At 42.0% G+C, this 24,658-nt stretch overlaps 1 protein-coding gene and 1 pseudogene across 3 annotated transcripts in view; both read left to right on the top strand.

The window, feature by feature from the left end:
* STAT1 (signal transducer and activator of transcription 1) overlaps nucleotides 1-24,658 on the top strand; it is a 44,351-nt gene that overhangs the window by 3,484 nt on the left and 16,209 nt on the right. For all 3 annotated transcript variants that reach the window (XM_045368333.2, XM_045368332.2, XM_074009596.1), the window contains 13 exons: nucleotides 718-846; nucleotides 1,606-1,750; nucleotides 3,057-3,155; nucleotides 8,196-8,285; nucleotides 9,621-9,699; nucleotides 10,774-10,865; nucleotides 11,402-11,553; nucleotides 14,190-14,348; nucleotides 18,465-18,557; nucleotides 20,085-20,144; nucleotides 22,673-22,702; nucleotides 22,794-22,887; nucleotides 24,083-24,124. In XM_045368333.2, coding sequence (XP_045224268.1) covers nucleotides 719-846; nucleotides 1,606-1,750; nucleotides 3,057-3,155; nucleotides 8,196-8,285; nucleotides 9,621-9,699; nucleotides 10,774-10,865; nucleotides 11,402-11,553; nucleotides 14,190-14,348; nucleotides 18,465-18,557; nucleotides 20,085-20,144; nucleotides 22,673-22,702; nucleotides 22,794-22,887; nucleotides 24,083-24,124 — 1,263 coding nt within the window. In that variant the 5' untranslated portion in view covers nucleotide 718. The remainder of the gene's footprint in view (nucleotides 1-717; nucleotides 847-1,605; nucleotides 1,751-3,056; nucleotides 3,156-8,195; nucleotides 8,286-9,620; nucleotides 9,700-10,773; nucleotides 10,866-11,401; nucleotides 11,554-14,189; nucleotides 14,349-18,464; nucleotides 18,558-20,084; nucleotides 20,145-22,672; nucleotides 22,703-22,793; nucleotides 22,888-24,082; nucleotides 24,125-24,658) is intronic.
* On the top strand, nucleotides 15,856-17,096 carry LOC141408202 (ras-related protein Rab-1A-like; annotated as a pseudogene).

The following is a 24,658-nucleotide window of genomic DNA, read 5'->3' as shown; positions in this document are numbered from 1 at the left end:
AGGCAAAGAGGAAAATATATCTTTCTAAATGTGTATAACAAAAATAATGAATTTTACCATATGAATCATAAATATAGCCGTTTAAAAATATTTGAGTTAAATTACAAATGTACTGTGATTTGTAGGAGAGCATTTTGGGAGAGTCATGTGATTTGTCTTAAAGCAAGTCTAATTAAAATAATGTTTTTCATGTGTTTATTTGATAAAATCACAAATTCATTTTAAAGGCGTGTTTATTGAATACCTACTATGTGGTTAACATTGTTCTGGGGATACACCAGTGCACAAAATCCTCCACCAACATCCATCCCTTCAGGTGGGGAAACCAGACAATAATCAAAATAAAAAATGTGGTAGGTCAGATGGTCGTGTAAGTACTATGAAGAAAAATAAACCAGGGAAGAGAAAGGCATGCATGTTTCCAGGGCGGGAGGTGGTTGCAGTTTAAATAAGGAGGCCAGAGAAGGCTGCCCTGATATGTGGACAACAAGCAAAGACCTGAAGATGTGTTTCGTGGAGGAGAAAAAAAGTTGATCCCCAAAGTCAATTAAAAAGAGGCTTTAGACTATAAATGCCATTTAAATAAAATATTTCTGGGACAAACTATGTTTTGGATTAAGCAAGATATTTAAGAGTACAACCTGATGCCAAGAAGGCTTTCTTTGAAGCTGTGGTTTCCATATACGTGGAAAGAATGTATATTCTTTTTCTTTATAGGATGTCTCAGTGGTATGAACTTCAGCAGCTTGACTCAAAATTCCTGGAGCAGGTTCACCAGCTTTATGATGACAGTTTTCCCATGGAAATCAGACAATACCTGGCACAGTGGTTAGAAAAGCAAGACTGGTAAGGAAAATTCACTAGATAGAAGAAGAAGTTTACACCTTAAAAATACTTGTTGATGAAGTGACGTGGGGCCATGTTTACTGGAAGATGAATTCCATCAATGGCCACTGGGATTGTTTGTTGTAGATAAGTTTATTGATTTAAAAAATGACATGTGTCTCAACAAAGTTAAGTATATTAGTCATTAAGCACTTTTATGTAGTTTTGTCAAATTTAATTTATGATAGATACTCCTAAATGCTTTGGACAAGTTAGATAATGCTGACACCAATTAGTTTCCAACTTAGGATCCAGACTATAGAAAGAAGAAACTTAAAAGAAATAAAGCCAAATTAATGGTTAAACATTGATTAGAAATATGAAGAAGGTAGTAAAATTAAGGGGATTTTTTTTTAACTGATGGGTGTTCTACTTTAAAATGTATTATTTGCTAGTTGCATATATTTTAAACGTCCTGAAAGTATTTGACATAGAAAGTGAGGGGTCCCCTGTTGACTTTTCCCCCTCCAGAGATAGTCACCATGAATAGCGTCATGCACAATCTCTTAGAGCTCTAGAATTTTTCATGCTGATTGCACATAAGAGAAATACCACATAAACTACTGCTAAAAGCAGTATCAGTTTCAGAAGAAGAAAATAAACCTAAGAAAATACTTAAATTGTTTTTAATAATTTCAATAAGGAAACCAACATTTGTTTTGTCTGTTTTACGTAGACATTTAGTTCTAGAATGAAATGTGTAAATGTTAAATCTCCTAGGGAGCACGCTGCCAATGATGTTTCATTTGCCACCATCCGTTTTCATGACCTCCTATCACAGCTGGATGATCAATATAGTCGCTTTTCTTTGGAGAATAACTTCTTGCTACAGCATAACATAAGGAAAAGCAAGCGTAATCTTCAGGTATGACCTGGTTTTTGTGTTTTAGTTGAAATGTTCTCATGTTGATGGAAGGCAGTTTTCTTCATTCAGCAAATACAATTGAGCATACACTTCGTGGTATTTAGAGAAGTAACAGAGACTAAACAACTCCATTTATATTATTTATAGTATCAGTAAATATAGCATAAGTAAAATAAGATATCAATTCATTTTATAAACACAGAAGGAATTTTCAGGGTTAAATGTATCACCTCTTAAGTGTCAGTAATTCTGAGAAAAATGTGATGCTATAATCTTGTTTTACTAAAAACAGTCAATATTTAAACCAAAGAAAAGGGGCTGCATTTTAAGAGCAGTGATCTATAGTAGTATATTAAAGCTCCAGGGAACGTTAGTGGTTAGGTTCAGGTCCTTGCTATGCAAATGAGGAATAAGTCCGGAAAGGTTTGACTTTCACCTGAGGAAGGGGTGACTTCAGGAACTAAACTCCACCTTGCCTTGCTTCTGGTGGAGTTAGCCTCTCCTGGAAGAAAAGGTCAAAGAAAGATCCAGACATGAGAGAACATGCTACAGAGTTTTAGGAGTTCTTCAAATGTACTCCCAGCATGCCCTTGGCCTGGCTATCATATTTATGTCCTGTAATAACAGAACTTTTCTGTTTTAATGGAGGTGAAAGCTATCATTTTCTTCTTTCATACAATACAACTGAACTTTTCAGCTTAGGTAATTGGAAGTTGTTTTTTTTTTTTTTTTCCTTTGTGAATGTATTTACAATTTTATATACCAGTGAGTAGGGAAATCAAATTAACTTTACAGAAATTTGCTCTCATACAGACCTTGCATGAATGCACCTGTATAAAGAGCCATTATTGCCAGTGTTTTGCAAACTAGCTTTGACAATGACAACAGAAAAACCTAAATTAATATCTTTGGTCTGGTTCAAAGCTTAGACCAACAGATGCATTCATTGAGGGATGCCATGTATAGTTTTCATATCATTTGCATTGTCTTGGGATCCTAACAGAAGATAATTGGCCTCAAGAAATATGGAAAGATATTAAAGTAAAAATATTATATGAACCATATGTGAAAATATTTGTTTACTCCAAAAGTACTTTAGGTACCTGCACTTAGAAAGTTAAAGCAATTTTTGTCATAATTTGTGAAAGAAATATTTTGATTTTAACAAACATAGCTTATATAGAATTTAACAGATGAGAGATGAGGTTTCTCAGAGAATATAAACAAATTCATATCAACTTATAATACACAATAATGTAAACATTCTGCATTTTAATTTATTTTTGTTTTAACCCCTCAAATCTAGGATAATTTTCAGGAAGACCCAATCCAGATGTCTATGATCATTTACAACTGTCTGAAGGAAGAAAGGAAAATTCTGGAAAACGCCCAGAGATTTAATCAGGTACTTTTTTCTCACTGAACACAAAAATTGTAATAAATTCAAAATGTATTCATTCATCAAATACTATTGGGGCCCACATCAAAGCAATGGTGAATGTCTCTAATTTTATAGCCCCAAGAAGTGGGAGAATCAGATTTAGAGATTTTATAGAACCAGGCTTTAAGAAAGATCCTAATCTAATGGAATTAAGTTCTAACGAGGAGAGAGACAACATATAAACAAGATACTTCCGGGTAGCATAAAGTGCTGAGAAGATAACATGCTGAGTTCATGGAGTTGCTGGGAGTAGGGTTTTTCATTTAGACCAGAATCAGGAAAGGCCTCTGAGTTGCTGGCGCAGGAATGGAAGCAGGCAAATAGAGAGTTCTTGCAGCTGTCCAAGGGAGAGGCAGTGGAAGCTTGCGTTCAGTAGAATCGGTGGAGGTAGGAAGAGGTGGACAGATTCAGGTTATGCTTTGGATGTGGTGCCAATATAGAAGGATCCTTATGTTGACGGATTAGATGCAGGAGTGAGCAGAAAGTCAAGGATGATGGCTCTACAGCAGCTACTAGAACCCCTTGAAAACTGATAATGCTGTTCACAGAGCTGGGAAGGCAAGGAGCAGGCAGGGGCAGGAGTTTTGTAGGACACAGTAGGTTTGTGGAGAGAAGAGGCTGATGGGAAAATCAAGGGCTTTGTTTTGAGCAAGATCAAGATACCTATTAAAATATTCAAGACATCAAACAGTCAATGAGTCAGAGTTGTACTAGTATCAAGATTTTTGATCATTGTTTTATTAATCCTAATACAAACCTTCCTAGCTGTCAGGGTTCAGCAGAGTTTTGAAGTTGCTATGGCATTTAGTATTCCTTTCTTGAGCAGTGGGGTGGTGACAACAAGCCAACAATCCAATGTTATGGATTGTTCTAGAGGAGCCCATTCCTATACGGATGCCAGAGGACACAGTATACGTCCCGTGTGCATTTCACCAACAAATAACTACCAAAGTGAACTGTGCGACAGTGGAGAGGGAGACAGTTTAAGTGTGGTGGAAGATGCAAGTCTCCACGCACTGCCTGAGCATTTGTCCCAGTCTGTAGACATGCTGAGATGGGAAATTATTGTTCCCATTATTTTTTGTTTTAATGTAAGAGCTTTTAGAAAATAGATTTAAGAGAATATTGTGCTATCCACACTCTAGTAGACTATAAATGTTTCGTGTGCTGTCTTATAGCACACTAAGTTTTTTTCTTTCTTTTTTTATTTGTGGTGAATAAACTAATTGTGTGTCTGGACAAAAATTTAGGTCCATAGGGTTTGAAGGGATAGGGAGATTTTCTTTCAGGTGGGAGGGAAAGACATGAGGTCGATTCTAAGCTTCCCTTTGCTGTTGCGTCTTTGTGTTCTTAAGGACTAATGGTTACCATATGCTGAGTGCATATCATGTTGCAGGCCCTGTGCTGTGCACTTTATAAACATTATTTCGTTTGAGTAAATACTTTCAAAACTGTCATTGAAGGTAGGTATTCTTATCCCCATTTTAAAGATGAGAAAACTGCGGTTTAGAGGTCAGGTACTTTGCTCAGGGCCACAGAGCTAATGAGAAGTAGGTTTGGAATTTAAACCCAGTATTGTCCAACTCTGAAACTAGTTCACTGGAGAAGTCGCTCTTCAGTTTTCTAATCTATGGGATGGGATGTGAGGGCTTTCTGGCTGGAACTTCTCACACCCATGAAGTGCCTATTCCCTTACTTGGACTACTGCTCATTCCATTGAAAAGGACCCCCTTCCTAAGCAGAAGACTTTGTTTGATCTGGGGCCTGTGAGTAACCAAGTTCCCATCCAGACAAGGTCTCTAGAGGTACAGTAGTGAAATGAGAAAGTAAGAGTCAATGACAGCTGAAGTCCCTTCCAACTTCAATGTTTGACATTCCTGTGGTTTCAGTACTCCTGGTTTCTTAGAAAGTTAAAAAGTTAAGGACTCACTATGAAAGTGGTTTCAGTACTAAAGTGTACAGGAGCAGGCAAGCATCTGCTTAGCAGGAGATGGGAGCAGGGTGGAGGGAAGCAGGGAGGGATGAGAGGAAGGAGTAAGAGAATACCAAGGGTTTGAGTGACTTGGAGGGACTACTGCCCAAGTTGGAAGCAGGAGGTTTCTTAGGCCCTGCCACAGTCACCAGGTTTTTCCACCAAGCATCTCCCAGCAAGTCAGTAGAAAGGGGAGGTAGAAGCTGGGGATAGCGGCTCTCTTACAGTCGTTGTTTATATCCCTGTTCTCTAAACCGAGCCTTGGTCATTTGGGAGGAGGCCTGGGAAGTCAGAATTCTCTAGTGACCTAGTCCCTCTCCCTAGGTGTAGTATCCCAGCTGTTACAAAGCCCACAGGATACAGTGCCCACGTCCTGCTGGCTTAGAAGTTGTATTAGTCTGTTCTTGCATGGCTATAAAGAAATACCTGAGACTGGGTAATTTATAAGAGAAGAGATTTCATTGACTTACGGTTCTGCAGGCTGTACAGGAAGCATGGTGCTGGCATCTGCTCAGTTTCTGGGGAGGCCTCAGAAAACTTACAGTCATAGCAGAAGGTGAAGGGGAAGCACACACATCACATGGCCAGAGCAGGAGGAAGCCAGGGAGAGGTGCTCTACACTTAACCAGATCTTGTGAAAACTCATGATCACGAGAATAGTATCAAGAGGATGGTGCTAAACTATTCATGAGAAACCGTCCCCATGATCCAGTCACCTTCCACCAGGCCCCACCTCCAACACTGGGGATTACAATTCATGAGATTTGGGCGGGGACACAGATCCAAACCATATCAGAATTAGACAACAGCAGAGATTTCCCTGCATAGGCAGAAAGCTGTATGGAACTTCTTAAAGTGACAACTCATCCCGACCGCCCAGAGAAACTCCTTTTGTCACTTAGTGATATGTGGCACCTTGGACTTACAGAGGATACCAATAACGTTCATGTATTTCTATTGCGCACTTTACAGCTGATACAATTCACATGCTTTGAACTTCTACTATTGGAGAATATATAACATGAAGGAAAACTTCCTCTGAAGAGAGAATAACTTTGATGATGTATGCCTGATAAAGATAAAACAAAAAATTGTGGACCAATTTTACTTATGAGTATCAAGATAAAAGTCCCCAATAAGATATTAGGGATCAGAATTAAACACTACATTAAGAAAAGACATGACCAAATATGATTTATTATAGGTCACAAGGGTAGACCATGACTGGGCAACCTATTGATGCAATTCACTAAATTAATAGCTACAAGGAGAAAAAAGCATTTACTTCATTCCACAGAAGCTGAGAAGACCTGACAGAATTCAATGCTCGTTTCTGATAAAAACATTGAATAAGATAGGAATTAATGGATACCTCTTTAACATACAAAAATATATGTCTCTCCATTCTAGAGACAGTAACTTATTTAACTGGGAAAACTCCAGTAAGTCAGAAACACAGCAAGGGTGCTGTGTTTCCACTGCTGTTTAGCATCGTATTGGTGATATTGGCCAATGCAGTTAGACAAGAGAAAACCATTAGAAGCATAAGAATTAAAAATAGCATCATAAAGATATTAGCTCTCCCTGAGTTTACTTGTAATTTTAATGTGATTCCAATGAAAATACCAACAAGTTGTTTTCTGGAGCTATACAAATTGGTTCTGAAATTTATAAAAAATAAACATGCAAGAATAGCAAGGCAACTTCTGAACAAGTAGAGCAATGAAATGGGACTGGCCCTACTAGATAGACTATAAATCCTCTGTAGTCCAATATCCTTCAAGGGTTCAGGCTTATGAATAAACAGGCCAATGGAAAAGAAGAGAAAAATCTAGAAGGAAACCCATGTGCATATGGAAATTTATGTGATACAGCTGGCAGCTCAGAGCACTGGGGAAAATAATGGACTTTTCAGTCAATGTTGTTAAGACAAATGGAAAGCTAATTGGAAAAAAAGTGAAAGCAAAAAGTGGGCCCATACTTCACACTGATCATGAGAACAAATATATCAGCGATCCAAAAGTTAAAAAGAAAAAGAAGGAAACCTTGCAAGTGCTAGGGAAAAAAAAATGAATGAATGCCATAATGTCAATAGGGAAAGGCTTTCTGGTATAAGGAAAATTCCAGGCATAAAGAAGAAAAGATTGATACAATCGAATATGTAAAAACACCCCCGTAGAATCTGTGCTGTATAGGGCACTGTGTAAGAAAGGCTGACAAATGCAGTTTCTGCTGTGTGGGGGATTTAACTCTAAAAAACATAACATCTTTCTAGAATTTAATCTCTAGGAGAACAGGGACCACTGGTTACCTCTCTAACACCTGAGCCTAGAACACTGCCTGACATTTACTTAGTACCTAGTATGTGCAGGGTACATCTGGTGTATGAAGCAAGTAGACCCTGTCGCTTCTGAGTGTTCGGATTATCAAAAGTAGGACTGAATTCTCCTGGGCAAGTCTGGGTTTATATTCATTATTGACTTTATAGTAGCAGATTTTCACTGATGGCCTTAATGGAATGCTTTCATATTTCAGTATACCTCTGGATCACCCAGGATTGTCTTAAAATAGGCTTTTCTGATTCCATAATCATACTAGCCCTTGAGATTTTCCAACACCTAGATTTTCCATCCTAGGTGGTGAGATGCTGCTGGTCTGAGGACCACACTTTGAATCAGAAAACTTTACGATAAATAAGGACAGGGTTAATAAGAATAATCTTGTGTACAGTATTTGAGAAACCCTGAACTAAATTCTAGTGTGGTACCATGTAACTGTATGAATTAATGGAAACTCCCAGAAATACTGTTTATTTTAGACATGAATTGAGCCTAGTTTTTTTGTAGCCTTGTTAACAGTTTGCCAGCATTTTCCAGGGCCTTGGGAAAAATTTCTTACTGACACATAAGCGGGAAGCCTGTAGTATATGTCAGAAGGTCTGGAAGGCAGGTGGGGACTTGACTTTGGAGTGTAACCAGCAAGTACACACCCTGGAGAAAACGATGGCTGTAATCACGCCCTTCCCATTACAGGCCCAGTCGGGGAATATTCAGAGCACGGTGATGTTAGACAAACAGAAAGAGCTTGACAGTAAAGTCAGAAATGTGAAGGACAAGGTTATGGTGAGTATTGCGTAAACACATGCATTTATTCTGAAACTTTCTGTGGGGAAAAAAGGTTTCAGTCGCTTGGGGTGTAAACCTAGTAACTGAGTTCAGTCTTTTAAGTAGTTGGGAAGAAAAATTTTGCAGAAGTCTCAAGCTGTAAGTAGACTTTTTGAATGGCCTCTTAAAACTGCCAAACATTGAGTTTATCTTTTTCTTCCCTGAAAGATCATGCAGTAAATGTTGACTTTTCCCAGTACCCAGTAAATGAGATGTTGCTGCTCTAAATGGGCCTTTATGTTCACATCTCTCAAATCACAGTGCCCCAGGATAAACATGGCCCATCTTTCCCAGTCATCTGTTCTATCCTAAGACTTGGAAGAGGAACAAAAATACATTTTATTGAACGAAATTTGGGTACATTTCTGATTAAGACATCCACAGTGATTTTAGGATAAAACTTCCAAGTCAATTTATGGAAGAAGAGGGCTGCTCTGGCGCCCTCAATGGCCCGCATTTACTCCTCTCCACTGTTAGGGCTGGTGCGGGGAGAGGTTGAGGAGTTCTTTTTCACACAAGCCTGTGTTTGTGGAAAAGGCCTTCCAGCTTAGGAGTTTGGTCCTCTGTGGATCTCTGGGTAACACCAGTATGGCCTTGACTGTATGCCTCAGACAGCATCTTTCGAAACTCCACATTCTTTGGAGCAACTTTATCCTGCGGTCTCCTAGGGAAGCATTTCATTAAAGTAGAAACCGAGTGAGCCCAGTCCAGAAATAGCCATGGAAATCCAGAGAAGAATATGTGGAAATGTGACCAAATCTCAAACAAATGATGCTTATTTGTAGAACGCACATACAATTTATTGTCCAGGTGGAGATGCATTTGAGCTGCCAAGAGGGCACTGTTTATAATTATAGCAAGTATGAAACCAGGTCTGTCCCAGTAAAGCTGAGATGTATGGTCACTTTACTTATTTGGAAGGAATGAGGAAATTTTCTATGAGCTTTTCCCCCCACTGCTGTGGGCTTCACAATGGAGTTTTTAAATAATCTCAGAGGTAGTCTCAAAATGATGAGGAAGAATCAAAATTTAGGTGCTGGAACCAGGTTAAGGACATACAAATCAGTTTGAGAATTATTGTATGTTGGCTTTTTTAAAAGTGTTATTACATACTTATTAATGAAATAGAAATTATTTCATGTGTATGATTAGAACTCTCCAAATCAGATCTCTTTTTGAGGGAGCTGGAATTGTTTTCATGTTTCTCTGGGTTTCATAGAAGCAATACTCTGTTGCCTAAAGTATTTGGAAGTTGCTGATCAGTAGAAAACATGTTTACATCTTTATTTGTAGTGTATAGAGCATGAAATCAAGAGCCTGGAAGATTTACAAGATGAATATGACTTCAAATGCAAAACCTTGCAGAACAGAGGTAAGGGTTCACAACTGAAGTGGTGCCCATTGGCTGTGATTTTTTCTGTTTACACTAGATAACGAAGATGATTACTCTTTTCTATTTGCCGAGTATTTTATGACTCTGAATTCTTCCTTGATAACCCAGGCCAGGGTTTCTTAACATCCAATACTGTTGACATTTTGGGGTAGCTAATTTGTTGTGGGGGCTGTCCTGGCGTTGTAGAATGTTTAGCAACATCCCTGACTTATACCCACCAGGTGCCAGTAGCACTACCCAGGAGCCCTCACTAGTGACAATCAAAACTGTCTCCAGAGATTACCAAAAGTCCCCTAGGGGTCAGTGACCCCTACTTGATAACTACTGGTTATGTGTTACTCAGCTTATTTATTGCACCTAGCCCACTGACACAGACTGACACAGAGTGATAGATATGTGGAGTTCCCCTGCCCTGATATCTCAAGTTTCTTCAAACATGGCGTGTCCACATGTGTACACTGCAGATGAGCTCATTATTTTTCTCATGTTTTAAAGCAGTTGTACTCTATTTTGTTACTGTTGATGTTTTTAATGAGAGTAGCAACAGAAAAGAACTCAAGAATGTGCATTGTGTGGAACATGTAAGGCACTGCTGTTGCTGTATTCATCATCTGGGGTATAGCATGGTTCATAGGCAGAGATTATCAGTATGATTTAGGTAAAAAGTATGAGAGACAGCAACTTCAGCTACCGCTTCCTAATCATCTGCTTCTCTTTGAAAGCTACAGATACGCTTTGTATACATTTTTTACCTGAAGTTTTGAATTCTGTTATTTACATTTATTTAGGTAATTACCTGACAGTGTCTTCAGTGGCAGATACTACTATGTCTGATTTACATGGGCCACTGAAAACAAGTATTTTGTTTCAGTTTGCCTAGTTGTTATACTTAGGACTTTTTTCATGTTTAATAAAGATTGAAGAAAGCCAAACTTTGACCTGTCACTGGGCAGCATTTGTGTCATCTTTATCCTATATTTATATGAATCTTGGCTTTTGTTGGTTTTGTCTTCTTTATATAAATATATTTACTGGCTGTCTCTCAATTTATAGAACACGAGACCAATGGTGTGGCAAAGAGTGATCAGAAACAAGAACAGCTGTTACTCAAGAAGATGTATTTAATGCTTGACAATAAAAGAAAGGTAGTTATTTACTTTCCAGAACAGCATGCCGCTTTTGTTATAGACTGTAAATAATGGAATCAAAATTTAGAAGAGAAGAAAAATTATTATTTTTTTTTTTTTTTTTTTTTTTTTTTGAGACGGAGTCTCGCTCTGCCGCCCAGGCTGGAGTGCAGTGGCCGGATCTCAGCTCACTGCAAGCTCCGCCTCCCGGGTTCACGCCATTCTCCTGCCTCAGCCTCCCGAGTAGTTGGGACTACAGGCGCCCGCCACCTCGCCCGGCTAGTTTTTTGTATTTTTAGTAGAGACGGGGTTTCACCGGGTTAGCCAGGATGGTCTCGATCCCCTGACTTCGTGATCCGCCCGTCTCGGCCTCCCAAAGTGCTGGGATTACAGGCTTGAGCCACCGCGCCCGGCCCGAAAAATTATTTTTATAACCTCCTGGCTTAGAGCCCCAGTTGAGAATGAAATGATATTTGCTTTTCTTTTAAAAAATATTTTAAAATTCAGTGATTAAAAATGAGTTTATTTCACTTTGTTTCTTCCACTGCCTTTAGGAAGTAGTTCACAAAATAATCGAGTTGTTGAATGTCACTGAACTTACCCAGAATGCCCTGATTAATGATGAACTAGTGGAGTGGAAGCGGAGACAGCAGAGCGCCTGTATTGGGGGGCCGCCCAATGCTTGCCTGGATCAGCTGCAGAACTGGTAAGATTCTCCAAAGCGGAAAACTGGCAGCTGACTGGCTAACCACATAAACTCATAAATGCACCTTTGAGCTGTGTTAGTTGAATGGACCCTGTTAAAACGTTGGTATAGAGTTTGACGTAATCCAGCTTCTGCTTACCCTGGAAACACTCCCTTGGAAAGCACAGTGTTATTCATGACTCTTGCCACGTTCAGCCACGTCTACTTGGTTTGGATCACTCCTGTACCATGGGATGTGTCGTTTGACTGTACAGAACATCAGTGACATGGTCATTATAGAACACATTTAACAACTTGACTCCTAATGTTTCATTTAAAACAAGATAGCTCGAGGCATTTTTCTAGGCTTACAGAATAGTTTGTTAGGAACCATTCATTCAGTCATCCATCCAGTAATACTTATTAAATGCCTACTGTGTGCCAGGCACTGTAGGACCTGGGCACACAAGGATGAATGATTCTTCGCCCTTGCCAACAAGGAGTTCTCAGTGTGGAAGGGGGATGTAGACATGGTAATAATTCCGTACAGTGAAAGTTTCCAGGTGCTCTAGCAAAAGGCCATCAGAGTTCTGTGGAGGACAAAGGAAAGCATCTCCAGGCAAGGTTTCATAGAGGAAGTGGCCTTGTGCTGACTCAAAAGTGACTAGGGTTACTCCATATAGATCAAGGGGAAGTGCTTTTCAGCACAGAGCACAGGATGTGCAAAGGCACACACGTGGGAGACTGAAGGGACTGTATTGGGTGGCGGGAGAGTGAGGTGTCAGGGGAGACGGGAAGGAAAGTGGACCCGGCGGGAGATGCTGGAGCCTGATGGTGCAGGTTCTGAGCACCATGCTCGGAGTGTGGGCCGTATGCTGCTGTCCTGCTGAGCCAAGGCAGGCTTTTTTCTTAAGCAGGAGATGTATTTCTCTGATCTTTGATTTAGAAAGGGTGCTCTGGCCACATCCTGGAGGATAGGATAGAGACAGAAAGACCAGTTGGAATACTGTTAGCATATTAGTGTGGTCCAGGTGAGGGGCAACAGGAGCTGAACTTGGGATCAGAGAGTGAACATGAGGGAAGGTGGCCTGGGACAATTGCTAAGGGTCCAAGGACCAGAGATCTCATGAGGTTATTTTCTATATTGCCAGTTTTTTAAAAATCACAATTAATATTCAGCCATTTATTTTTATTCTGTGAATTGCCTGTAGGTACCCCAGGTTTCTTGTGGGTTAGAGCAGAGCTTCTGAGCCCAGTGCGCCCCATGTGCCTTGAGGGATACTGACACCCCTAAGCCCTTCAGGTGGTCAGGGAAGCCTTGGGGTGTCTAGAGCCCCCTAGTGGTCCTCTTAGACCACAGGCGCCTCTTGTAGGGACACACATGCCCTCTAGTTTTCCCACTGTGCTGTCTAAGGATTGTCATTTTCTCAGTGTGCAAGCAGAGTTGGGGACACTGGTTTAGCATCTCCTCTGGAACTTAGCCAGCCATGACCCTGCCTGCTCCTTTCCTGATGAAGGGCTACTGTCCCAGGGCTTTGAACTGGAATCGAGTAAAATCATAAAGTGAAGTAGATACTTTTCCCAGGGAAGAAGACACTTTTAAAAGGTTTTCTTCTGTCATTACTGCAAGCGAATAAAATTGCGTTTCCCCAGCCTGTGTTACTGTTAGCAGTTGACTGTAAGGAAGGAAGACGAAGAGCAATCACTAGGTTTACTCACTAGCTTTCTATTTTTAGGGTCTAGACTGAGCATATTGCCTTCTCCTTTCAGTTGAGTAAAGCCAGAATCATCGTTCCTTCCTCTCTTCCTGTCCCCGGCCTTGCCTCCCCTCTCTGTGTCTCCTCCTGCCCCTCAGCTCCACATCTCTGACTGGTCCTGCCGAGACACTGCTTGCTGATGCCACTCTCTTCACAGAACCTGCAGTGGCTCCTCGCTGCCTCTTGCATCACCTGGAAGCATCTGCTTTGCTGTTTTCCCTGCCTCTGGCCTCCTCTTTGCCCTGCGCTGGTCACAGATCACCTAGAAGCCCTGCCCCCACCCATCTCTCCTTACATAAGCTTCAGTGGTGTGAAGAAGTTTTTGATCTAGGCTGTACTCAGTGCATGTTAGTTTTACTCCTCAAATAACAAAGCTTCTACTGCTGGCACAGGCCTCATTCCCTTTGTTTTTCCATAGAGCGCAGAGCGTGGTATCCTAGGTGGCATTTTGTGTTGCATATAACCACTTGTTGATTTCCATGTGATATGGTTTGGCCATGTCCCCACCCAAATCTCACCTTGAATTGTAGTAATCCCCATGTGTCAAGGGCAGGACCAGGTGGAGATAATGGAATCATGGGGGTGGTTCCCCCAATACTGTTCTCATGGTAGTGAGTAAGTCTCATAAGATCTGATGGTTTTATAAGGGGGAGTTTCCCTCCACAAGCTTTGTTGCCTGCCACCATGTAAGATGTGACTTTGCCTTCTGCCATGATTGTGGAGCCTCCCCAGCCATGTGGAACTATGTGTCAATTGAACCTCTTTCCTTTACAAATTCCCCAGTCTCGGGTATGTCTTTATTAGCAGCATGAGAGTGGACTAGTATACCATGATTCCCTTTCATTCAGGCTGCTTCTGGACCGTTTCTCATAGAGACATCTGTGTCTTGTGTCTTCCCAGGTTCACCATAGTTGCAGAGAGTCTGCAGCAAGTTCGGCAGCAGCTTAAAAAGCTGGAGGAATTGGAACAGAAATACACCTACGAACATGACCCTATCACAAAAAACAAACAAGTGTTATGGGACCGTACCTTCAGTCTTTTCCAGCAGCTCATTCAGAGGTAACTCAAGGAACATTTATTTGTACCTTCTGTAATCAGTCTATACAGAGGAACATTTGACCGTAATTCAGATGATTTACAAGGGTTTAATAGGATATATACACACATATATATCATATGTACGTATATATGTAACATATATATCATATATATGTATACGTATATATGTATGATGTGTGTGTATATATAATATACATATATGTATATGTGTATATATGTGTGTATGTGTATATGTGTATGTGTGTATATATGTGTGTGTATATATGTGTGTGTATGTGTATATATACACACACATATTTTGAGATGGAGTCTCGCTCTGTCACCCAGGCTGGAGTGCAGTGGCATGATCTGAGCTCACTGCAACCTCCACCTCCTGGGTTCAAGCAATCCTCCTGCCTCAGCCTCCCGAGTGGCTGGGACTACAGGCACATGCCACCCCACCCGGCTAATTTTTTTAGTAGAGACTGGGTTTTGCCGTGTTGGCCAGGCTGGTCTCCAACTCCTGACCTCAGGTGATCCGCCCGCCTCGGCCTCCCAAAGTGCTGGGATTACAGGCGTGAGCCACTGTGCCTGGCCTAAAATTTTTTACTGACAATGACTCTTCCTGAATTATCTGGTTATGCCAATGGTTCTTCACTCTTGTGACCACCTAGGCTGGAAGCTGTAGTAACCTTCCACTCCTCCTTCCCCTTTGGCCGAGTCTCCACCATGACCCTAGCGTGCCTCACCTCCTCCCCTCCCCTCCTCATGTCTCAGGCTCTCAAATCCTCCTTTCTGGACTCTTCCTCAGCCTCCCCACCAGTCCTCCTTCCCAGTCCTTCCTCCCTCCCTGTGACCAATGCTGTCCCAGAGCAGAGTTCCATTCTGGTTCCTCATCACCAGCTGATCCAAGTGAAGCCCCTCAACTGGGCATTCACGGCCCCCCTTCTGCAGCCTGGACCTAGCTGACCACTCCACGCTTCACGTCCACACACACCCCTTTCTAGGCAAACTTGACCTCTTGCTGATTCCTATAGGGGCCATGCCGCATGCTTGCTTCTCTGTGGCTCTCCTGAGGATACTTCCTCTTCCTCAGAGCCTTCTTTTCTTGTACCTGCTTTCAAAATTGTATCATCCCGAAAGCTTCACCTTGTATCTCATCATTTAATCTTCCCAGATTTCCCAAACACGTGTTGTCTCCCTTCCTAGCCTCCAGTCACCCTTTGTTGCTCTCCTACTCTGCCTTTTGTTATATAGTTGTTATGCATTTCTTTATATTTGTTGAATATCATGAGGTTCTGGAAGGCAGAGACGTGCCTTTGTTTCCCTTTTCCCCCAGCAGGACCCAGCACAGTGCCTTATGAACAGTAGGTGCTCTAGACACACTTAGTAGATAGATAAATGTCACTGAGTGGAAAAAAAGGGTTCATATTGCAAGTTTTTTTTCTTTAATGCAAACTTGACATGATAAAAATGTGCTTGATTTTGGGTGGAAGCAATAGCTGAGTGGCAGCGGCTGCTGATTGTGTTCTAGGGGAGAGAGTAGGGGAAGACGTTTGCTTTCCCGGAACAGCCTATCTCATTCCTTTCCTTCAGTTACCCATGGCGCGGAGAGTCAGGGCGGCAGTTGTAGCAGCAAGGGTGGCTGTGGCAGTGGTGGCAGCTACAGTGACATGTCTAGCACGAATCCCAAATATGATTATTTATTCAAATTACTTCTGATTGGCGACTCTGGGGCTGGAAGGTCTTGCCTCCTTCTTAGGTTTGCAGGTGATACATATACAGAAAGCTACATCAGCACAGTTGGTGGGGATTTCAAAATAAGAACTATAGAGTTAGATGGGAAAACAATGAAGCTTCAAATATGGAACACGGCAGAACAGGAAAGATTTCGAACAGTCATCTCCAGTTGTTACAGAGGAGCCAGGGGCATCCTGGTTGTGTATGATGTGACAGATCAGGAGTCCTTGAATAATATTAAACAGTGACTGCAGAAAATAGATCATTATCCCAGTGAAAACATCAACAGATTGTTGGTAGGGAACAAGTGTGATCTGACCACAAAGAAAGTAGTAGACTACACAACAGCAAAGGAATTTGCTGATTCCCTTGGAATTCTGTTTTTGGAAACCAGTGCTAAGAATGCAACAAGGCCGGGCGTGGTGGCTCATGTCTGTAATCCCAGCACTTTGGGAGGCTGAGGTGGGTGGATCACCTGAAGTCAGGAGTTCGAGAGCAGCCTGACCAACATGATGAAACCCCATCTCTTCTAAAAATACAAAAATTAGCTGAGCATGCTGGCAGACGCCTGTAATCCCAGCTACTCAGGAGGCTGAGGCAGGAGAATTGCTTGAACCTAGGTGGTGGAGGTTGCAGTGAGCCGAGATTGTGCCATTGCACTCCAACCTGTGAGACAGAGCAAGAATCTGTCTCAAAAACAGAAAAAAAAGAAAAAAAAGAAAATGCAATGAATGTAGAACAATCTTCCATGATGATGGCAGCTGAGATTAAAAAGCTAATGGGTCCTGGAGCAACAGCTAGTGGTGCTGAGAAGTCCAGTGTTAAAATTCAGAGGACTCTGGTCCAGCATCAGGTGGAGGTTCCTGCTAAAATTTGCCTCCGTCCTTTTCTCACAGTAATGAATTTGCAATCTGAACCCAAGTGAAAAAACAGAATTGCCTGAATTATACTGTATGTAGCTGCACTACAACAGATTCTTACCATCTCCACAGAGGTCAGAGATTGTAAATGGTCAATACTGACTTTCTTTTTGTTCTCTTTACTCAAAACAGCGAACTTCATTTTCAGAACTGTTTTTAAACCTTTGTGCGCTGGTTTATAAAATAATGTATTTTCCTGATATCAGACTGTTCTCTCATGGTTGATTAGACTATATTTTGTTTTGATGTTTATATTGGCGTGTTTAGATGTCAGGTCTAGTCTTCTGAAGACGAAGTTCAGCTGTTTTGTATCAAATAGCACAAGCAGTGTCTGTCACTTTCCATGCGTAAAGTTTAGTGAGATGTTACATGTAAGATCTGATTTGCTGGTTCTTCCTTGTAGAGTTATAAATGGAAAGATTACACTATCTGATTAATAGCTTCTTCATACTCTGCATATAATTTGTGGCTGCAGAATATTGTAATTTGTTGCATACTGTGTAACAAAACAACTGAAGATATGTTTAATAAATATCGTAGTTATTGGAAGTAATATTTTTTAAAAATGTACTCCTGACTAACATAGTGAAACCCCATTTCTACTAAAAATACAAAAAAAAAATTAGCTAGGCATGGTGGCAGGCACCTGTAGCCCCAGTTACTCAGGAGGCTGAGGCAGGAGAATGGTGTGAACCAGGGAGGCGGAGCTTGCAGTGATCACACCACTGAGCTCCACCCTGGGCAACAGAGTGAGACTCTGTCTAAAAAAAAAAATTTGCTTGGTTCCCTATGGCTAATGTTCAAACAAGAAGTCCTGTATGTTGAGTTTTTTTTTAATTTAAAAACATTACTAGTACTTTGAGTGCACATTTTATTCTTAATTCTGACATGTAAATGAACATAATTAAATATGGGTTTTTTATTTTTTTATTTTTATTTTTTGAGGCAGAGCCTCACTCTGTCATCCAGGCTGGAGTGCAGTGGTGTGATCATGGCTCACTTCAGCCTCCACCTCCTGGATTCAAGTGACCTTCCCACTTCAGCCCTCTAGTAGTTGGGGCTAATTAGCCATGCCTGGCTAATTAAAAAAAAAAAAATTCGTAAAGATAGGGTCTCACTATGTTGCCTAGGCTGGTCTTGAACTCCTGGGATCAAGCAATCCTACCGTCTCAGCCTCTTAAAGTGCTGGGATTACAGATATGAGCCACTGTGCCTAGCCTTCATTGTATAAGTTTGTTTCAATGTAATAGTTTCATAGATCATTACGATTATTCTGTTTCTGTTAAGTCCTTGTTAGGTTTTGGGATTTCTTTACTAATTAGAAAATATCAATTTGTTCATCCAACTTGTCAGAATCTTTCAAACTATTTTTTAGGTTGTACTCTCTAACCCCCTTTTTTCTTTTGGGAAAATCATTGTGACTGCCTCAACCTTAATGGAAATGCTAACTTATCTATCCTTTGCTGGGTATTTGCAGCTCGTTTGTGGTGGAAAGACAGCCCTGCATGCCAACGCACCCTCAGAGGCCGCTGGTCTTGAAGACAGGGGTCCAGTTCACTGTGAAGTTGAGGTAACAAGGGAAAGATGGCATCCCATACATCGCCTGTCATGTAGTTTGTACCCCTAGTTTCCTTTTATAAAAACTGTTATTGAGGGTACTTTTGAGGAAATAATTTTTCAGGGGGCATTTTAATATGAACGCTTACTGAGAATATCTGAGAGTCTTTTATTAATATACTCATAGTAGAATGTAACCAATATACATATATGTACACACTCCTGATTTTTTTCCAATCATAAATGTAATGCATGTTCACAGGAAAACAGAATTCCAAATTGCAGAAATGTGTGTAATAGAGAGTGAAAGTTCCCGGCTGCCTCACCCCTCTTGGGCATAGGCTTATAACCTGAGCCTTATGAACCCCAGAAACTGTATGAATGTGGATTTATAATATGTACATTTTTTCTGATGAATGGATTTATAGCTTTCATCAGATTCTCAAAGCAGTCCGTGATATAAATATCTGTGGACCACCACAGTAAATGACCTAGTGTCTGTCCTCCCAGGATTTTATCCTTGTCTACACAAGGACATATTTCATACAGAAACACACACGCACAAATATGACATAATGTTTCCTTTTTAAAAAATTAGGATTCCATGTCTACACAAATATTTCATATAGACACACACACACAAATATGACATATTTCTTTTTAAAAAAACTCAGGGTAGGCTATATACATTGTTTTGTACCCTTTCTCCTCAATAATAATTGTAGAAGTGTTTCCAGGAACATGTGGCCTTACTTTCTTCTGTTGAATGGCCGCATTGCTTTAAGCATTCTTCTTATGATGAAGAACTGGACTGACCTTCAGAGTTGGACCGGGTCCTTTTTCTGGGGTGTTACTGATTTAAGTCTGTGGTTAACCCTCCCTGGCTGGTAGTGTACAATGCCACACTCAAGCCCTCGTGGAATTCTAGAACTCGCAGCTGGAAGGGACAGTAGAAATCTGATCCCATCCACCTGCTCCACTGAACGGAGCAGGCAGAGCCCTGGGGTCTCCTTCCCAAGGTCTCCAGCTCAGTGGGGCACAGGCACACACCCTCACCTGCCCTCCATCTTTCCACACTACCCAGGGGTGACTATAGATGGGACATTATTTTTTCTGATTATGGGCAATGGTTTTTATTGTCTCCCAACAGGACAAAGATTAGATACAAGTTTCAGTAGAAAGTAACATTTGCTATTTTTCACCCATATAAATTGGCCAAAGGTCGACATTGTGATGAATCCCAATATTGGCAAGGTTATGGAGGGAAACAGCTACCCTCATTAACTTTTGGTGGGAATGTAAACTCAGGGCTGCATCCTGTCAGAATTAGTGTGACAATTTTTCCTAAGCAATTCCACGGCTAGGAATTTATTCTTACAAAAATTTAAGTAGATCTACAAAACTGTCAGTTTTCTTGTTGGTAATGCCCTAAAACGGGGGTGGGGAGTGGTTTATCTAAACGTTAATAGGGAATTGGCATAATAAATAAATTGTAACAGATAATTTTTTTTTTAGTAATGGCTTTTATTTTTCTTTCCAGACTGTTGGTGAAATTGCAAGAGCTGAATTATAATTTGAAAGTCAAAGTCTTATTTGATAAGTAAGATATCTTTAATATTATGTAACATACGTGTACTACTGAAATGTTGATTTTGTTACTCAAGCACAGACTCCTGCACTAGATAAGCAGATTCACTAGCTGTGGAAGGGTCTACACTGGGTGGAAGTTTGCCTCCCTAGGGCCCCAGGGCTGAACCCAGAGTCCTGCCAATGCTGCATATGAGCAGAGACTCCTAGTCCGATCCACCAGGGCCGTCACAAATGATCCCAGCAGATTTAAGTCAGCAGCTCCCTTGGTGGATGTTGGGAGCTTCCCCTGGAGCTGTTATCAACATTCCTGAGCCTTTTTAGACTATAACTGAACAAGAGAGTGAGTGTCTCTTTATGCATATCACATTGTAATCAGCAAGTTTCAAAGTGGCTGGACTTGGCATGCCACCCCTTCCTTCTAGCTCAGCCCCAGAGGAGAGGCCCCTGATCCAACCTGAGGCCGAATATCCAGGCTGCCGTGATTCTGTGGTCATTTGGAGGGTTTTTTTGGAGTGAGATCAGCAGCATCTTGGGGAGACTGTGTGGAGCCTGTGGGATTCACCCTTGTCTCTTCTGGGCAGTGGGAACCCAGGAATGGGCATCTCATGGGAGTCCAAGTGGAGCAGCCCCATTCTATTTTGCCCTGAGACTCTAGACCTGGGCTGGCACTGACTTGGGCACTCTCATTAAGGAACAAGATGGCTCCTCCCACCCCTCCCATATTTAATGTTTTTGTTAGCTTGTGTCACATACTGGTGTGGCAAGTTTCAAAAGTGATTTATGATCATTCAAATCATTTTCCTCTGGCTTTTTGCTTCTTCCCATTCCTATAAGAATATTCTTCCTTGTAGCATGGTCTGTGCCTTGTCTTCATGCCATCATCTTTGGTATATCAGTTAGCTTTTGCTCCCTAACAAACCACTCTTAAAACTTAGTGGCTAGGCCAGGCGCGGTGGCTCACACCTGTAATCCCAGCACTTTGGGAGGCTGAGGCGGGCAGATCACGTAAGCCAGAGTTTGAGACCAGCCTGACCAACATGGCGAAACCCCGTCTCTACAAAAAATACAAAAAATTAGCCAGGTGTGGTGGTGTGTACCTGTAATCCCTGCTACTTGGGAGGCTGAGGCACGAGAATCGCTTGAACCTGGGAGGCGGAGGTTGCAGTGAGCTGAGATCATGCCACTGCACTCCAGTCTGGGTGATGGAATGAGACTGTCAAAAAAAAAAAAAAAACGTAGTGGCTAAAACCTCAAAAACTCATTTCTCATATTCTGTGAGTTGTAGGTCGTCCTGGTCTGGGCTAGCGTGGTTGGAGCCAGGTGCTCTAGCAAGGCCTTATTACGTGACTGGGACTCAGCTGGGATAACCAGGTCCTTCTTCAAACATCTCAAAAAGGCTAGCCTGGGCTTTTCCCACGGTGACAGTGTTCCAAGTGAACAAGGCCTGTTAGTGCTAGCCTTGGAACGTGTATAGCATCACTCCTTTCCATCCAGTTGCTAAAAGCAAATCAAGGCCAGCTGAGATTCGGGGGACAGGGAAATACATCCTACTTCCTAAAGGGAAGAAGCACAAGGGTCGTGTGGCCATTGCAGTTTACCGTCCTCTGCGTCAGCTCAGCTCCTCTCAGCTGCTTCAGGCCCCTGTGTCTTTTCTGTCGGTTCCAGCTGACTGTCTTCTTAGCTTTGAAAAGTCAGCTTTTATCATACTATTCTTTTTATTTTAAATTCTTTTTTTTCCAAACAGGAAAATAGGTCCCTCCCATAGCTAATGGTGATTGTCATTCGCAAAAGCATTAAACTTCTGGTTGAGATTGGAAAGGAAGGGGAACTAATAGATCTGTGAGTGAGCCCATGATTTCTAGTCTACATCTAGGACACTCATGGATACATTATTTGGCCAGAACGTGACAAAGTAATCACTGGATATAAAAGTGCAAAGTCTTTCAAAATTTCAACCTCAGACTTTGAACTTAAACTTCCCACTTATCCCAGATAACTGACTCTTCTGGTACTTTCATGAGAGCATTAAAGATCATAGAGAATAAAAATGAGGATTAAATGGTCACATTGGCAGTCCTCTGAGCTTTGTGACAACTGGGCAGTGCTGTCTGCTGGATACCCAGTGCTTAGTGCAGGGCCTTGCACCAAGTAGCTGCCCAATGAACAATAACGATAGCTTACATTTATTGAGGGTGTACTGGTGCTGGTGCTTACATTTATTGAGGGTGTACTGGTGAGGAATTAACTAGTTTATTCCTCACAATGTCCCGTATGTTGGCACTGTTAGTATGTTGTGCAAATGAACAACGTGAGGCCCAGACCATTTATTTGCCCAAGGTCATTCAGTGATACTTGCCAGACCTAATATGGGTAGATTGAGGCAGGGAGTGAATGAAAGGCCGCAAACCCACAGGTGTAGATTTATTTTTTATTTATCATTCACTTAACACTCTTATGTTCTTATACTCTTATAATTTTGTTTAAGCTTATTTCAAATTTTAAATACACATATGTGATTATATATTTTTTTTTTTGCAGAGATGTGAATGAGAGAAATACAGTAAAAGGGTACGTGATGTACTTTATGCTACACTGTGCTATATTTTTATTTGTTTAATAGTTGGAAGACTTTTCAGCATTTCTTTCCCATATCGTATAGATTTAGGAAGTTCAACATTTTGGGCACGCACACAAAGGTGATGAACATGGAGGAGTCCACCAATGGCAGTCTGGCGGCTGAATTTCGGCACCTGGTAGGGACATGAGTTTCCTGTCTTTGTCTCTGGTTTCTTAGGACTTTTGACAACAGAGCGACCCTTTTTGGCACGTTGCCATATGGACGGCGCCCCCCTGCTGGGGTTTGCAGACTTTGTGGCTGGTGACTTCCTGTCACCAGCACTTGGGGCATTTTGATTTCTCCTCCTCATCCCATGACTGTTCACTCCATTTTCTGGGCTGTATCACTCACGGTAAAAACAATTTATAAGCCTGTGTATACGTAAATGATTTGCACTTGCTGCCTGCATGATCCCCACAGTCACTCACTGTAGACGCTTGCAGTTTTCTCAAAGGTTATGGCTCCCGTGTCCTGACTGTGATTTCCCCCACCCTCCAAGTGTGGTCCCGTACTCCAGGGTTCACTCCTCAGCCCCTGTGTTCCCCTTCCTGGCGGCCCTGCCCACAGCCCCTGCCTCCACGGCAGCCTGACTCTGCCACCTTGTCTCCAGGGCAGTAGAGCTCATTCCCCAGGCAGTAGAGACCCAGCGGGGTGCTCTCTGTGGGCTGTGCCATCTTTCCTCCTCTGTGAACACAGGGGCTGCCAATTGTTGTGAGGCTCTGTGGGTGCTGCGTCCAAAGCTCTCCCTGGGCTCAGAACCTGCAGGAGGTTAAAGGCATCCTTTTCCACTAGAGACCGCTTTGTGATCCAGCAAGCCTCCTAGCTAGGAAGCTCTACCTGACTTGGAAGCTTTAGCCCAACTCAGCTGCCTGAGGGTGTTCAGAGCCACCCTCAGGGCCCCAGCCTGCTCCCTTGGCAGCTCAGGGATTGATGTCCACTTGAGGGCATTTGGACCTGGAGTCACTGGGCCCAGCCTGGAGGACTCTGCTGAGGGAAAGGGGAGGGTGAAGCTGTCCCCTGAGCCTCGGGGCATGAAACAGCTAACGAAGGTGCACGGGGGAATCATTCAGGGGAAGTTTGAACACAGGAGAGGAGCCGGTGGCGATTCCAAGAGATCCCTCCAGACTGGTGTCTGCACCATCAGGCCTCTGGGGAAACGTGCTTCTGCTCATGGACCCAGAACGAGGGCCATTTTGTCCCATGTTCTGCATTCTAAAGATAGTGTCACGTCTGTCATTCTTTCTAGTCCTAACTTTGTTCTCATTTGTAAATGAAGATAGCAACTTTGACCATTACCATGGTGTTTAATAAGATGATTATTTGTTTTATAGCAATTGAAAGAACAGAAAAATGCTGGCACCAGAACGAATGAGGTGAGAGTCTCTTTATGTTGTGAATGGGCCCAAATCAGGCAGGTCTGTCTAGCAAGGGCAGGTCAGTTGGTGGCTGGGGACACCTCACAGAGGAGTTCAGACCCAGCAGGGAAGAGCAGCAAGTGAGCTGGGTACTTGGTATATCTGTGACAACAGTAAAAACACCACATTTGTACTTTACTATTGTCAAACGATTTTGCACACAAATTCATTGGACACTCAGTGGAGTAGCTATTGTGGGCTTTTGTATTCTTCGCATCTTACGGGTGAAGAAATTGAGTCACAGGAAGTTTGCAGGATTTAGCTAAGGGTGCACAGAGAGTTACTGTCAGAGTTGGAATGAGAGGCCACTTTGATGACTGCCTTGCTGTGTGCCAAGAGGGCTTTTTGGCCGTGGCATCCCCTACCAGAAGCATTGCCTTTGCATCAGTTTCCTTCCTACAACGTGATCCTTAAGAAGTTGGGTTTGTGATGCATTCAGAAATGAACTATGGACAAAGGATGAAATATCTGGAGTTGTTTTGGTTTAGAACA

This window comes from Macaca fascicularis, chromosome 12, assembly GCF_037993035.2.
Source record: "Macaca fascicularis isolate 582-1 chromosome 12, T2T-MFA8v1.1".
Taxonomy (NCBI): Eukaryota; Metazoa; Chordata; class Mammalia; order Primates; family Cercopithecidae; genus Macaca; species Macaca fascicularis.
The sequence above is the reverse complement of the archived record's forward strand: the minus strand, read 5'-3'. Positions and strand labels throughout refer to the sequence as shown.